This window comes from Sinohyriopsis cumingii, chromosome 18 (assembly GCF_028554795.1).
Source record: "Sinohyriopsis cumingii isolate HCF-2022 chromosome 18, ASM2855479v2, whole genome shotgun sequence".
NCBI lineage: Eukaryota > Metazoa > Mollusca > Bivalvia > Unionida > Unionidae > Sinohyriopsis > Sinohyriopsis cumingii.
This window is the reverse complement of record NC_142978.1, coordinates 90,411,796-90,425,215: the sequence shown is the minus strand read 5'-3', so window position 1 is coordinate 90,425,215 and position 13,420 is coordinate 90,411,796. Positions and strand designations below refer to the sequence as shown.

The 13,420-nt window shown below is 34.3% G+C and overlaps 1 protein-coding gene across 1 annotated transcript in view; it reads right to left on the bottom strand.

Annotated features, from left to right (window-relative positions):
* Nucleotides 1-13,420, bottom strand: part of LOC149777422 (calcium/calmodulin-dependent protein kinase kinase 1-like) — a 247,985-nt gene that overhangs the window by 73,945 nt on the left and 160,620 nt on the right. The window contains exon 4 of the mRNA XM_089941395.1: nucleotides 5,612-5,665. Within this exon, the coding sequence (XP_089797521.1) occupies nucleotides 5,612-5,665 (54 nt within the window). The remainder of the gene's footprint in view (nucleotides 1-5,611; nucleotides 5,666-13,420) is intronic.

Sequence of the window (13,420 nt, the reverse complement as noted above, 5' to 3'; positions counted from 1 at the left end):
ATCTAATATAGTACACCCATGGACCCTCATACATATACATTTTACACCATTCAACACAGTATACCATTGGACCCACATACATATACATTTTACACCATTCAACACAGTATACCATTGGACCATCATACATATACATTTTACACCATCCAACACAGTATACCATTGGACCCACATACATATACATTTTACACCATTCAACACAGTACACCCATGGAGTCTCATACTTACAATATTATGTACCATCTAATACAGCAACACTAATGACATTTTAAATATAATGTTACACACCATCCAATACAGTAATACGGTGGACCCTAATATTTCTGACATTATGCACCACCCAATACAGCAACAACAAGGACCCCTCTACTTCCAACATAACATACCATCCAATACTGTAACACCAAGGACCCCTCTACTTCCAACATTACATACTATCCAATACAGTAACACCAAGGATTACTCTACTTACAACATTACACACCATCCAAAACATAACACCAAGGACCCCTCTACTTTCAGCATTACACACCATCCAGTACAGCAACACCAAGGACCCCTATACTTCTAACACTAGACACCATCTAATACAGTAATACCAATAAGCCCTCCAATTTTAACATCAGACATCATCCAATACAATAACACCAAAGACCCATCTACTTCCAACATCATACACCATCCAATACAGTAACACCAAGGACCCCTCTACTTTCAGCATTACACACCATCCAATACAATAACACCAAGGACCCCTTTGCTTCAACATTAGACACCATCCAATACAGCAATACCAATGACATCTCTACTTCTAACACTAGACACCATCCAATACAGTAACACCAAGGACCCCTCTACTTTCTGAATTAAATACCATCCAATACAGTAACCCCAAGGACCCCTCTACTTTCTGAATTAAATACCATCCAATACAGTAACACCAAGGACCCCTCTACTTCCAACATTACACACCATCCAATACAGCAACACCAAGGATCCCTCTACTTTCAGAATTAAATACCATCCAGTACAGCAACACCAAAGACCCCTCTACTTCTAACACTAGACACCATCTAATACAGTAACACCAAGGACCCCTTTACTTCTAACACTAGACACCATCTAATACAGTAATACCAAGGACCCCTCTACATCTAACACTAGACACCATCCAATACAATAACACCAATAACCCCTCCAATTTTAACATTAGACATCATCCAATACAATAAGTCCAAGGACCCATCTACTTCCAACATTACACACCATCCAATACAAAAACACCAAGGACCCCTTTGCTTCTAACATTAGACACCATCCAATACAGCAACACCAATGCGATCTCTTCTTCTAACACTAGACACCATCCAATACAATAACACCAAGGACCCTTCTACTTCCAACATTACATACCATCCAATACAGTAACACCAAGGACTCCTCTACTTCCAACATTACATACTATTCAATAAAGTAACCCAAAGGACCCCTCTACTTTCTGAATTAAATACCATCCAATACAGTAACACCAAGGACCCCTCTACTTCCAACATTACACACCATCCAAAAAAGTAACACCAAGTACCCCTCTACTTCTAACATTAGACTGTGACCATCCAATACAGTAACACCAATGACCCCTCTACTTCCAACATTACACACCATCCAATACAGTAACACAAAGGACCACTCTACTTTCAGCATTTATCACCATCCAATACAGTAACACCAAGGACCCCTAAACTTCTAGCATTAGACACCATCCAATACAGTAACACCAAGGACCCCTCCAATACCAATTGTTCAATGCACAGATATGTTATGGCCTGCACTGTGTTGCTGAAATTTTAAACATGATTTATGGGTCATATGCCAAAACAACAAGTCCCAACTGAGACATCAGACAGTACACAATGAATCCACTTGAGACATCGAATGGTAAACACATAATGGACTAGTACACACATAATGAGTCCACCTGAGACATCATATAGTACACACAGAATGAGTCCTAATGAGACATAAGACAGTACACAAACAATGAGTCCACATGAGACATCAGACATTATACAATGAATCCACCTGAGACATCAGACAGTACACACAGAATGAGTTCTAATGAGACATCAGACATTATACAATGAATCCACCTGAGACATCAGACAGTACACACAGAATGAGTTCTAATGAGGCATCAGACAGTACACACATAATGAACCCAAATGAGACATCAAATAGTACATGCATCCACCTGATATATCAGACAGTACACAAACATAAATCCACCTGAGACATCAGACAGTACACACATAATGAGTCCAAATGTGACATCAGGTAGTACACAAACAATGAGTCCACATGAGACATCAAAAAGTACACAATGAGTCCACCTGATATATCAGATAGTACATAATGAATCCACAAGAGGCAAAAGACATTATACAATGAATCCACCTGAGACATCAGATAGTACACAAACAATGAATAATAATTTTGTTACTTTAATTGGTAATAACTATCCACAAAATTAAATCCACCATGAAAAATAGTATTGATAAATAACAGTGCGGTAAGCAGTGTGACCCCACAAAATTGTATCGCCAAAAAATTGTCTGTTTTCTCCCAAACCATATGATGTTATTCACGTAAATATTTTTGATTTCACAGTAGTTTGTTCATTCTTTATACAAATATGTTCACAATTTTGATGGTGACATACATGAGTATATCAGGTGAATTGAATGATGTGATTATGTAAAACATTATACAATGGCATGACATTCAGCCTTAATTTGACAATGTACACTACTTTCCGATGTATATGGGAAAATATTATCCAGTTATCTGCTATGTTAAACCTATGGGATAAAATCAAAGTATCTAATAGAACAATGTAGACCCAGACCTGCTGACATAAATAATAATAAGAAATAATGTAAACCCATGTCATTTAATTTACTGCAGCCAAAGGGAAAAATCAGAGTACTGGTCTACAAAAAGTAACAATGTAGACCCAGATCTACTGTCATATATACAATAATGAACAATGTAGACCCAGACCTGCTGCTGCCATATATATATATATATATATATATATATATATATATATATATATATATATATATATATATATATATATATATAATGTACAATATAGACCCAGACCTGCTTTCATATATATAGTAATGAATAATGTAGACCCAGACCTACTGTTATATATATAATAATGAACAATGATCAATGTAGACCCAGACCTGCTGTCATATTAAGTAACTGCAGATCTGAGTTCATACAGTTCAAATTAAGAGACACTACATACTTACAAGGAAAAAAATAAAAAAGTATGCATATCTATTCTAATCAGCCATAGAAATAATAACTGTGGAATAAGTCAGTAATTACTTTCCTTGAACCTGTACAATAACATCAATATTCTTATTGTTTCACCTTATTAGATACATTAAATTTTCAATTTTCTGCATAATTTGTTTTAAATGAACCAGGCTTTGGGAATAAAACATACATAACCTCAAGAGTGCCAGATGCCAACATTTCAATTGTAAAGTAAAGCTGGTATGAAATGTACAACATTGATAAACTAACATTAACATGCTTAATGATCTATTTTGAAAAACTTGGATCAGTTATTCATGTGGATTCTCAGCAGTATTTTCAGATTTCTACAAAAAATGGATTTTGAAGGAGTGCATCAGTTGGCACTGTGTAGGTATCAGTAGGTATGAAGTACCAGTTAGTACAAAGAACTAGTTAGCATGCAAAACTTGGCACAAAATACCAGCTGACCTACAGAACCAGTTAGCATGCAAAACTTGGCACACAATACCAGCTGACTTATAGAACCAGTTGGCATGCAAAACTTGGCACACAATACCAGTTGGCATGCAGAACTTGTACACTGTACCAATTGGCATGCAGAACTTAGGACACTGTACCAGTTGGCATGTAGAACTTGGTACACTGTACCAGTCGGCACACAAAACTATTGCAGAACAAATGTTAGCTATTTCTGACTATTCTGACACAATCAGAGAGAAACATTAAAACAAAACATAAAGAATATTTTTTCTGCTACTAACATTACAAGGCTGATCAACATCATGACTAACTAACAATCATGTCTTCCATTAACAATCATGTCATCCATTAGCAATCATGTCATCAAATAACAATCATGTCATCCATTAACAATCATTTCATCCATTAACAATCATGTCATCCATTAACAATTATATAATCCATTAACAATCACATCTTCCATTAACAATGATGTCCTCCATTAACAATAATGTCCTTCATTAACAATCATGTCCTCTATTGACACTAATGTCATCCATTGACAACAATGTTATCCATTAACAATCATGTCCTCCATTAAAAATAATGTCCTCCATTAACAATCATGTCAACCATTAACAATCATGCCATCATCCATTAACAATCATGACATCCATTAACAATCATGTCATCCATTGACAATAATGTTATCCATTAACAATCATATCATCCATTGACAATCATGTCATCCATTAACAATCATGTCATCCATTGACAATAATGCAGTCTATTAGGCAACTAATGCAGTTCCTATAAATATTTATAAATGTTTCTAAAACATATTTTCATCGCCAAGGACCCCTATACTTCTAACATTAGATACCACCCAATACAATAACACAATGGACCCCTCTAACTCTAACATTAAAAACCATCCAACAATAATACAGAGGATATCTATATTTCTAATGTTATACACTAAATAATACAGTAAGACATAGCACATCTATATTTCCAATGTCATAATCATTAAATACAGTAACACGGAAGTCCCCAATACTTATACCATTATACACCATCTAATACAGAAAGAAAGAGGATGCTAATAGCTCTAACATTATACATGATCTAAAATAGTAACAGAGGACTTCCATAGTTCTACATTATTCTCCATCTAACACAGTAACAAACAGGACCTCAATAGTTCTACATATACTACATCCAATATAGTAACACAGAGGACCTCAATAGTTCTACATACACTGTGTCTAATACAGTAACACAGAGGACCCCAATAGTTCAAACATTATGCTTATCTAAATACGCAGATGTTCCCAATAGTTCAAACTTTATACTCCATCTAATACAGTAACACAAAGGACCACAATAGTTCTAAAATTATACACCATCTAATACCATAGCAAAGAGGACCCCATTGGTTCAAACATTATACTCCATCTAATACATTAACACAGAGGACTCCTTTAGTTCATACAATATACATCATCCAATACAGTAACATACAATACCTTTAAGTTAAAAACTCACTTAAACTGTCTGCAGTTTAACTTATACAGCGACTGTCATTCAATACAGTAACACTGACGACCTCTTTACTTATAGCTCACAGCAAATACTTTGCAATATAACTTGCATAATAGCTGTCATATAATACTAATATACTGAGGACCTTGTGCTTGTATCTCAAAGCAAACAATCAGTAAATCAACTAATATAATAATCATCCGATATAGCAACACAATGAGAGGACCCTTAAGCTTATAACTCATAGAAAACATTCTGCAGTTTAACTTACATAGTGACTATCATCTTCCTCATTGTACGCCAGCTTCACTATACCATAAGAACCCTGAAAAGGGAAAAGTTAATTCATTAAAATTTAAAATGAAATTCTGCCTCACTAAGAAATCAAATATGGGTAAAGAATGGTACAAAAGTATTAAATAAATATATTTCTGAAGATTTCGTTTTCAGGCTGACATACAATGGCACCTTGGACACTTCTCATCAGTGCTTCTCTACAGACAGCTACACTTCCATAAAAGAACAAGCTTTGGTCTGTTCAAACAATGGAATATATAATTAATTCAGATATGGCAACAACAGATCAACTATAAAGCACATCTTTAACTTAAAGTTTAAGTTCACATCTTTTGAAGATTATCCTAGCACTGAGGAACAATTTTGGCAGTAATCTACTCCCTCAATATAAAGTATGTTATGGATGCACATTTACTCATTTTAATTTAAACACAGTCAGTTGATTGAGTATACTCTTTTATAGTGAGATTGTCTTATATAGAGGTATAATGAGGCATACAAAAAATGTTGATGAAATGTGATCCATGACAATACTTGCCTTATAACAGGAATCCTGTTAATATGATATAAAACAGGAACCATGTTATAATGAAGGGCCTTATAACAGAAACCATGTTATAATATGATATAAAACAGGAACCATGTTATAATGAAGGGCCTTACAACAGAAACCATGTTATAATATGATATAAAACAGGAACCATGTTATAATGAAGGGCCTTACAACAGAAACCATGTTATAATATGATATAAAACAGGAACCATGTTATAATGAAGGGCCTTACAACAGAAACCATGTTATAATATGATATAAAACAGGAACCATGTTATAATGAAGGGCCTTACAACAGAAACCATGTTATAATATGATATAAAACAGGAACCATGTTATAATGAAGGGCCTTACAACAGAAACCATGTTATAATATGATATAAAACAGGAACCATGTTATAATGAAGTGCCTTACAACAGAAACCATGTTATAATATGATATAAAACAGGAACTATGTTATAATAAAGGCCTTATAACAGGAACCATGTTATAATATGATATAAAACAGGAACCATGTTATAATGAAGGCCTTATAACAGGAACCATGTTATAATGAAGACCTTACAACATGATCCAATTTACATAAAGGGCCTTAATATAACAGGAACCATGTTATAATATGATATAAAACAGGAACCATGTTATAATCAAGGCCTTATAATAGAAACCATGTTTTAATAAGGGGCCTTATAATGTTCAAGGCAAACAGGTCATCCATACACATTTACTCATTTTAATTTAAACATAAATTGTTGTTTTATAATTTAACCCTTTTTTTATAACCTAAGTCTATTCAATCCTGATTATTGAATGATATGCACCTTAACTGTCATCAAGCAACTTCTAGATGAAAATTATCAATTGCTAATGACTCTGACAATGGAGGCCATGTACTATTACTGGGTCCAGAAAAGAGCACATCAGGTGGAATCATTGCAATATTGGGTTTTACAAATTTATCAATAAGCATAGCTTTCATTGTGACATCACAGTGTGCAACATTCAATCCAGATTGTAACGAATCACATCTTTAGGTTCATTTTGTCCAAAAATGTCTATATACTTTAACATTGATTTTGCGGTATTCACTTCTTGAGGCATGCAAATAATGACCTTCCAAAGGAATATGGAGAGAAAAGGATCCCAAAAATTGAATAACTGTCATTTAAAGGTACATACAATCAAGTTTCAACAATATGACACCCATTACTGAAATGGTTGAATATGAATGCCTATATGACCTATCTGACTTTTATTATAACAGGATCCATGTTATAATGAAGGCCTTATAACAGGCACCATTTTATAACAAAGGGCCTTATAACAGGAACCATTTTATAATAAATGGCCTTATAACAGGCACCATATTATAATGAAGGGCCTTGTAACAGGAACCATGTCATAATAAAGGGCTTTATAATAGGAACTACTTAATAATGAAGGGCCTTATAACAGGTACCATATCATAATGAAGGACATTATAACAGGAACTATGTCATAATGAAGGGCTTTATAATAGGAACTACTTTATAATGAAGAGCATTATAACAGGTACCATATTATAATGAAGGACATTATAACAGGAACTATGTCATAATGAAGGGCCTTATAGTGAGGGAGAAGCTTCTACTAAATGAATTTTTCTTAACTTGAGAAACAAAGTGTGATAACTGTCAGCATAATGAAAATGTTGCCATGTAATCAGTTAAGCATTTTAGTATTATCTATATTCATGTCATCTATGAAGGAATCAGTCTATCTGTCTAGCATTATCTATATTCATGTCATCCATGAAGGAATCAGTCTATCTGTCTAGCATTACCTATATTCATGTCATCCATGAAGGAATCAGTCTATCTGTCTAGTATTATCTATATTCATGTCATCGATGAAGGAATCAGTCTATCTGTCTAGTATTATCTATATTCATGTCATCCATGAAGGAATCAGTCTATTTGTCTAGCATTATCTATATTCATGTCATCCATGAAGGAATCAGTCTATCTGTCTAGTATTATCTATATTCATGTCATCCATGAAGGAATCAGTCTATTTGTTTAGCATTATCTATATTCATGTCATGCATGAAGGAATCAGTCTATCTGTCTAGCATTATCTATATTCATGTCATCCATGAAGGAATCAGTCTATTTGTCTAGCATTATCTATATTCATGTCATCTATGAAGGAATCAGTCTATCTGTCTAGCATTATCTATATTCATGTCATCCATGAAGGAATCAGTCTATTTGTCTAGCATTATCTATATTCATGTCATCCATGAAGGAATCAGTCTATCTGTGCAGCATTATCTATATTCATGTCATCGATGAAGGAATAATTCTGTCTCGCATTATCTGCATTTAAATCATCCATGAAGGAATTAGTCTGTGCAGCATTATCTATATTCATGTCATCCACAAAGGAATAAGCCTATCTGTCTAGCATTATCTATATTCATGTCATCCATCAAGAAAATGTTATTTCAACTTGGGAATAGGATAAAGAATGTGTGGCTATATTTCCACATCTGCTCTCAGACTGGTAATCAACAGTACAAAATTATATCATCAAACACACATATATGAAGCTTGGCCACCTGCACCATCTAACATCAAGGGATACCATGTGTACTAGCTAATAAGTCCAGTTTAATAGCAAACTGTACTAACCCAGATCTGCTCTCAATAATCAACCAAAAGATCTGGGTCAATGCAGTTTGTAAGGGGTAATCAGTAGACCCTGTTCTGCAAGCATTTTGGATTGGCAGATCATGATCTATTTTGTTTGCAGCAGGACACTTCCTATATCTGAGCATATATGGTACAGCATATAACAATTCAGGCATCTGCAAAGGGGAGGCATAATCTTGAGCAACAACCTCTGTTGGATGTAAGTGTGATAAATTTCCTGTACCTGTATTAAAACCAACCCTGTTGGACGTAAGTGTGATAAATTTCCTGTGCCTGTATTAAAACCAACCCTGTTGGATGTAAGTGTGATAAATTTCCTGTACCTGTATTAAAACCAACCCTGTTGGATGTAAGTGTGATAAATTTCCTGTACCTGTATTAAAAACAACCCTGTTGGATTAAGTGTGATAAATTTCCTGTACCTGTATTAAAACCAACCCTGTTGGATGTAAGTGTGATAAATTTCCTGTACCTGTATTAAAACCAACCCTGTTGGATGTAAGTGTGATAAATTTCCTGTACCTGTATTAAAAACAACCCTGTTGGATGTAAGTGTGATAAATTTCCTGTACCAGTATTAAAACCAACCTTGTTGGATGTAAGTGTGATAAATTTCCTGTACCTGTATTAAAAACAACCCTGTTGGATTAAGTGTGATAAATTTCCTGTACCTGTATTAAAACCAACCCTGTTGGATTAAGTGTGATAAATTTCCTGTACCTGTATTAAAAACAACCCTGATGGATGCATGGGTGATAAATTTCCTACACCTACACTATCAACAACCCTGTTGAATGTATACCTGATAAATTTCCTTCATACGGTATTATCTAAAACCCTGCTGGATGCCGTGTAGCATATATTTCCAGCACCTGGATTAAAAACAACCCTGTTGGATGCATGGCTGATAATTGTCTTGTATCTCTTTTATTAAACCCTGACAAACAGATACACATATATGGAATGTATTTACCATATGCAATCCAAATTTGCCGGTAAAGCAAACACCAGGTACAAAAATTATAAAAGTCCCGTGTCTAAATTTTGGCAGATTGCACTTGAGTGTTTTGCTCACAATGTTATATTAGAATACAAGACCCTATTTTGCTCTAAGTGACTAGCATTGACTTATTTTCCCCTGTATAAACAAGAGTAAAATCTGCTATCTTAGTATATGTTAGATGATCATGGTCTACATGGATTGTTCTATTGATAGATCAATTAGCACTACAGTGCCAATTCTATTAACAGATCAAGGTAATACATGGCTTGTTCTATTAATAGATCAATAATCATGGTCTACATGGCTAGTTCTATTAACAGATCAAGGTAATACATGGCTTGTTCTATTAATAGACCAATAATCATGGTCTACATGGCTAGTTCTATTAACAGATCAAGGTAATACATGGCTTGTTCAAATAAATGATCATGGTCTACATGGCTTGTTTTATTAATAGATCATGGTCTATATGGCTAGTTCTATTATTAGATCATGGTCTACATGGCCTGTTCTACTAATAGATCAAGGTCTACATGGCTAGATATATTAATAGATCAAGGTCTACATGGCTAAATATATTAATAGATCAAGGTCTACATGGCTAGATATATTAATAGATCAAGGTCTACATGGCTAGATCTATTAATAGATCAAGGTCTACATGGCTAGATCTATTAATAGAGCAAGGTCTACATGGCTTGTTCTATTGATCATTAGGAGTGGAAATTATAAATCCTGACCTGATGGTCAAGTATACCAATGGTACATTTGTATTCAACCCATCTGCAATTCAATACAATATACATGTGTTCCCTCATTATACCATGTGACGCAGACTTTATAACACAGTTAAAACACTTGTATGGTCATGGATCCTAATACACCATGTCACAGTAATAAATGAATGATGTATTAATTTACAAAGTGACAGTGACTTATAACACACTAGTCTTTTATGACTCCCCTGGTACACTGTTACTGTGCGAGATCACTGCACAAACATTATTATGGCCCTATTACAGGGTACCTTCTTATTGTGAGAGATCACTGTACAAAAACAGTAGTATGGCCCTATTAGAGGGTATATTGTTATTGTGAGAGACCACTGTACAAAAACAGCATTATGGCCCTATTACAGGGTACCTTGTTATTGTGAGAGATCACTGTACAAAAACAGTATTTATAATGGCCTTATTACAGGGTACCTTGTTATTGTGACAGATCACTGTACAAAAAACAGTACTATGGCCCTATTATGAGGTACATTGTTATTGTGAGAGATCACTGTACAAAAATAGTATTATGGCCCTAATACAGACAACTGTTAGCATTACTTATTTCTGCACAAATGAAAATGCATGCATGACTGAATATGTGGAAGATAATATGTAATTTTTTTCCAGATAGGCATTTATTTCTTGTGAGAAATCAAGGGATGTGGAATATGCATCAGAAGTATGAATAAGTACTTCTTTCCACATTTAAAATGATTTCTTGTATGTTTAGGTAAACTATCTGTATTTTCCAAATTCATTCAAATAAGATTACACATTAATAAAAATGCTCTTACAATGAATTCATTTGCATGAAATACAGGTGAGACAAGTTCAAATACAGGTAGTTCAAAAACAACTACCATTAGTCTATATCTGCACTTTATTATGTGCTCCTCTCCGTTATGGATCACTGCCATCTCACCTCTGTCTGCGTGGGTTCAAGTCTAGGATTCGGCCAATGTGGGTATGTGAGAAAGCTTGCCAATAGCTTCTCGTGGGTCGGTGGTTCTTCCTGGGGTTTTCCCAGGTTCTTCCTCCACCATTGATACTGGCCACCATGCATAACCTATCGTGTGCTGAAAAATGGCATTAAACCACACAACAACAACAATTATTATGTGCTCATTTTTTCTCTCCATTAATATTACATTATCAAAATCATACAGTATTTTATCCATACTGCACTGCTTCATACTGCACATCATGTGTGTCTAAAAATAGTACTGTGTGTTAGAAACTACCATACTTTAATTGTAAACATTCAATGTAAACACACAAAGCAGATGCCAGAGCATTTGATTTATTAGATTTGCCTGTGGAAGAACTAAATTACTTGTACTGGATTTGACTTTGAAGGAAGCTCACTGTTTGGTCCATTTGAAAGTAGAGATGACAAAGCTGATGATGTGGATGAGTTCAAGCAAAAAATGAAACTTTCAACCAAACAAACAACTGAATGTGATACCCATGATGTCCACAACAACACGAGACATGCAGTAATGAAAATATCATTCTGATAATTTAAACACTTAATTAGGAGAAATGTTCATAACTATTCGCAAATCAAACAGTTCAGACTATGAGCCATGCTCTCTAAAATCAATACAAATAGCACAGGAAGGTATATTAAAGCCAAGTGCTATCCTATCTCCCTTGAAAACACTTCATATATATTTTACAAGCCAGTCCAAGCAGTAAATTTGAAGAAAAAAAAGCAACAGAGGAAGGAGTGTTTTGGCAGAAAAGCAAGAGCCTCAGAGCAAACAAGTCAAGATGATGCAAAAGCCTTATTTGTGCTGGCGAAATGGGCTGTCACACCCTAACTGCTTTGCAATTTTTCAAGTTATACTTTTTTGAGAAAATGTTTAAATTTATAGTACAAGTCATATATGTAAATAGCTAGGCCCCCACCCCCCCATCCCCCCCAACAAAGAGCATCCAGGTGATAAATATGTAATCTGTAGCTCATAATAACATTGGCAACATACACATATGAAAAATGTATTAAAATTAAAAAATGGAAAATATCAACTCAAAAGAATATGAACTTGTTTCTTTTTATAAAAACTTCATTCCAAGCATCATACAGTATAGTTCCGATAAACTCGTTCATATTTTCCCATACAAATGCAGTAACCTTAAATGTTCCATCAAACAAATTCTCATCATTCTGTTTGTGAAACATTGCTATCTTTTGATTATATCATTTAGTTAAAGACCAATTTTAATCAAACAGGCTCTCACTTAAATTGTCTCCAATTTATTAAATTTCACCACTTAACAATAAAATCACAAATGGCAGCAACTGCCATATCACCAACTCAAGGTCAGCCAATTAAACAAACAAGCACATGTGATCATTTATTAAACTACTGGTATTATTATGGATTGCTATTATAGGGCTAAATTTAGTTATTTCAGGTGCTATGGTATTCATATAAGTTTTAAAAGAGAAGATATATTTGTATATAAATTTTCTAAATTCTCTCCATAAATTTAATAACAGTATATCTATGATAGAGGAGTAGATCTACAGTTATTGTTAGATTTAGAGGCAGGTCAGGGGTCAATACAATGTTATCAGCAGCTATTCAATGCTATGGTGTCAAGTTACAGTGCTGAGAAATTGAAACAATGGAGTCAGCAGGACAGTTGGATGATGTGTTTGTAAAGCTAATTAAAATCAATTATAGCAAGTTTGCCTTAATACTTAAACATCAAGATTTAATTTGTAATACCATAAGTTCTTTTTTATTG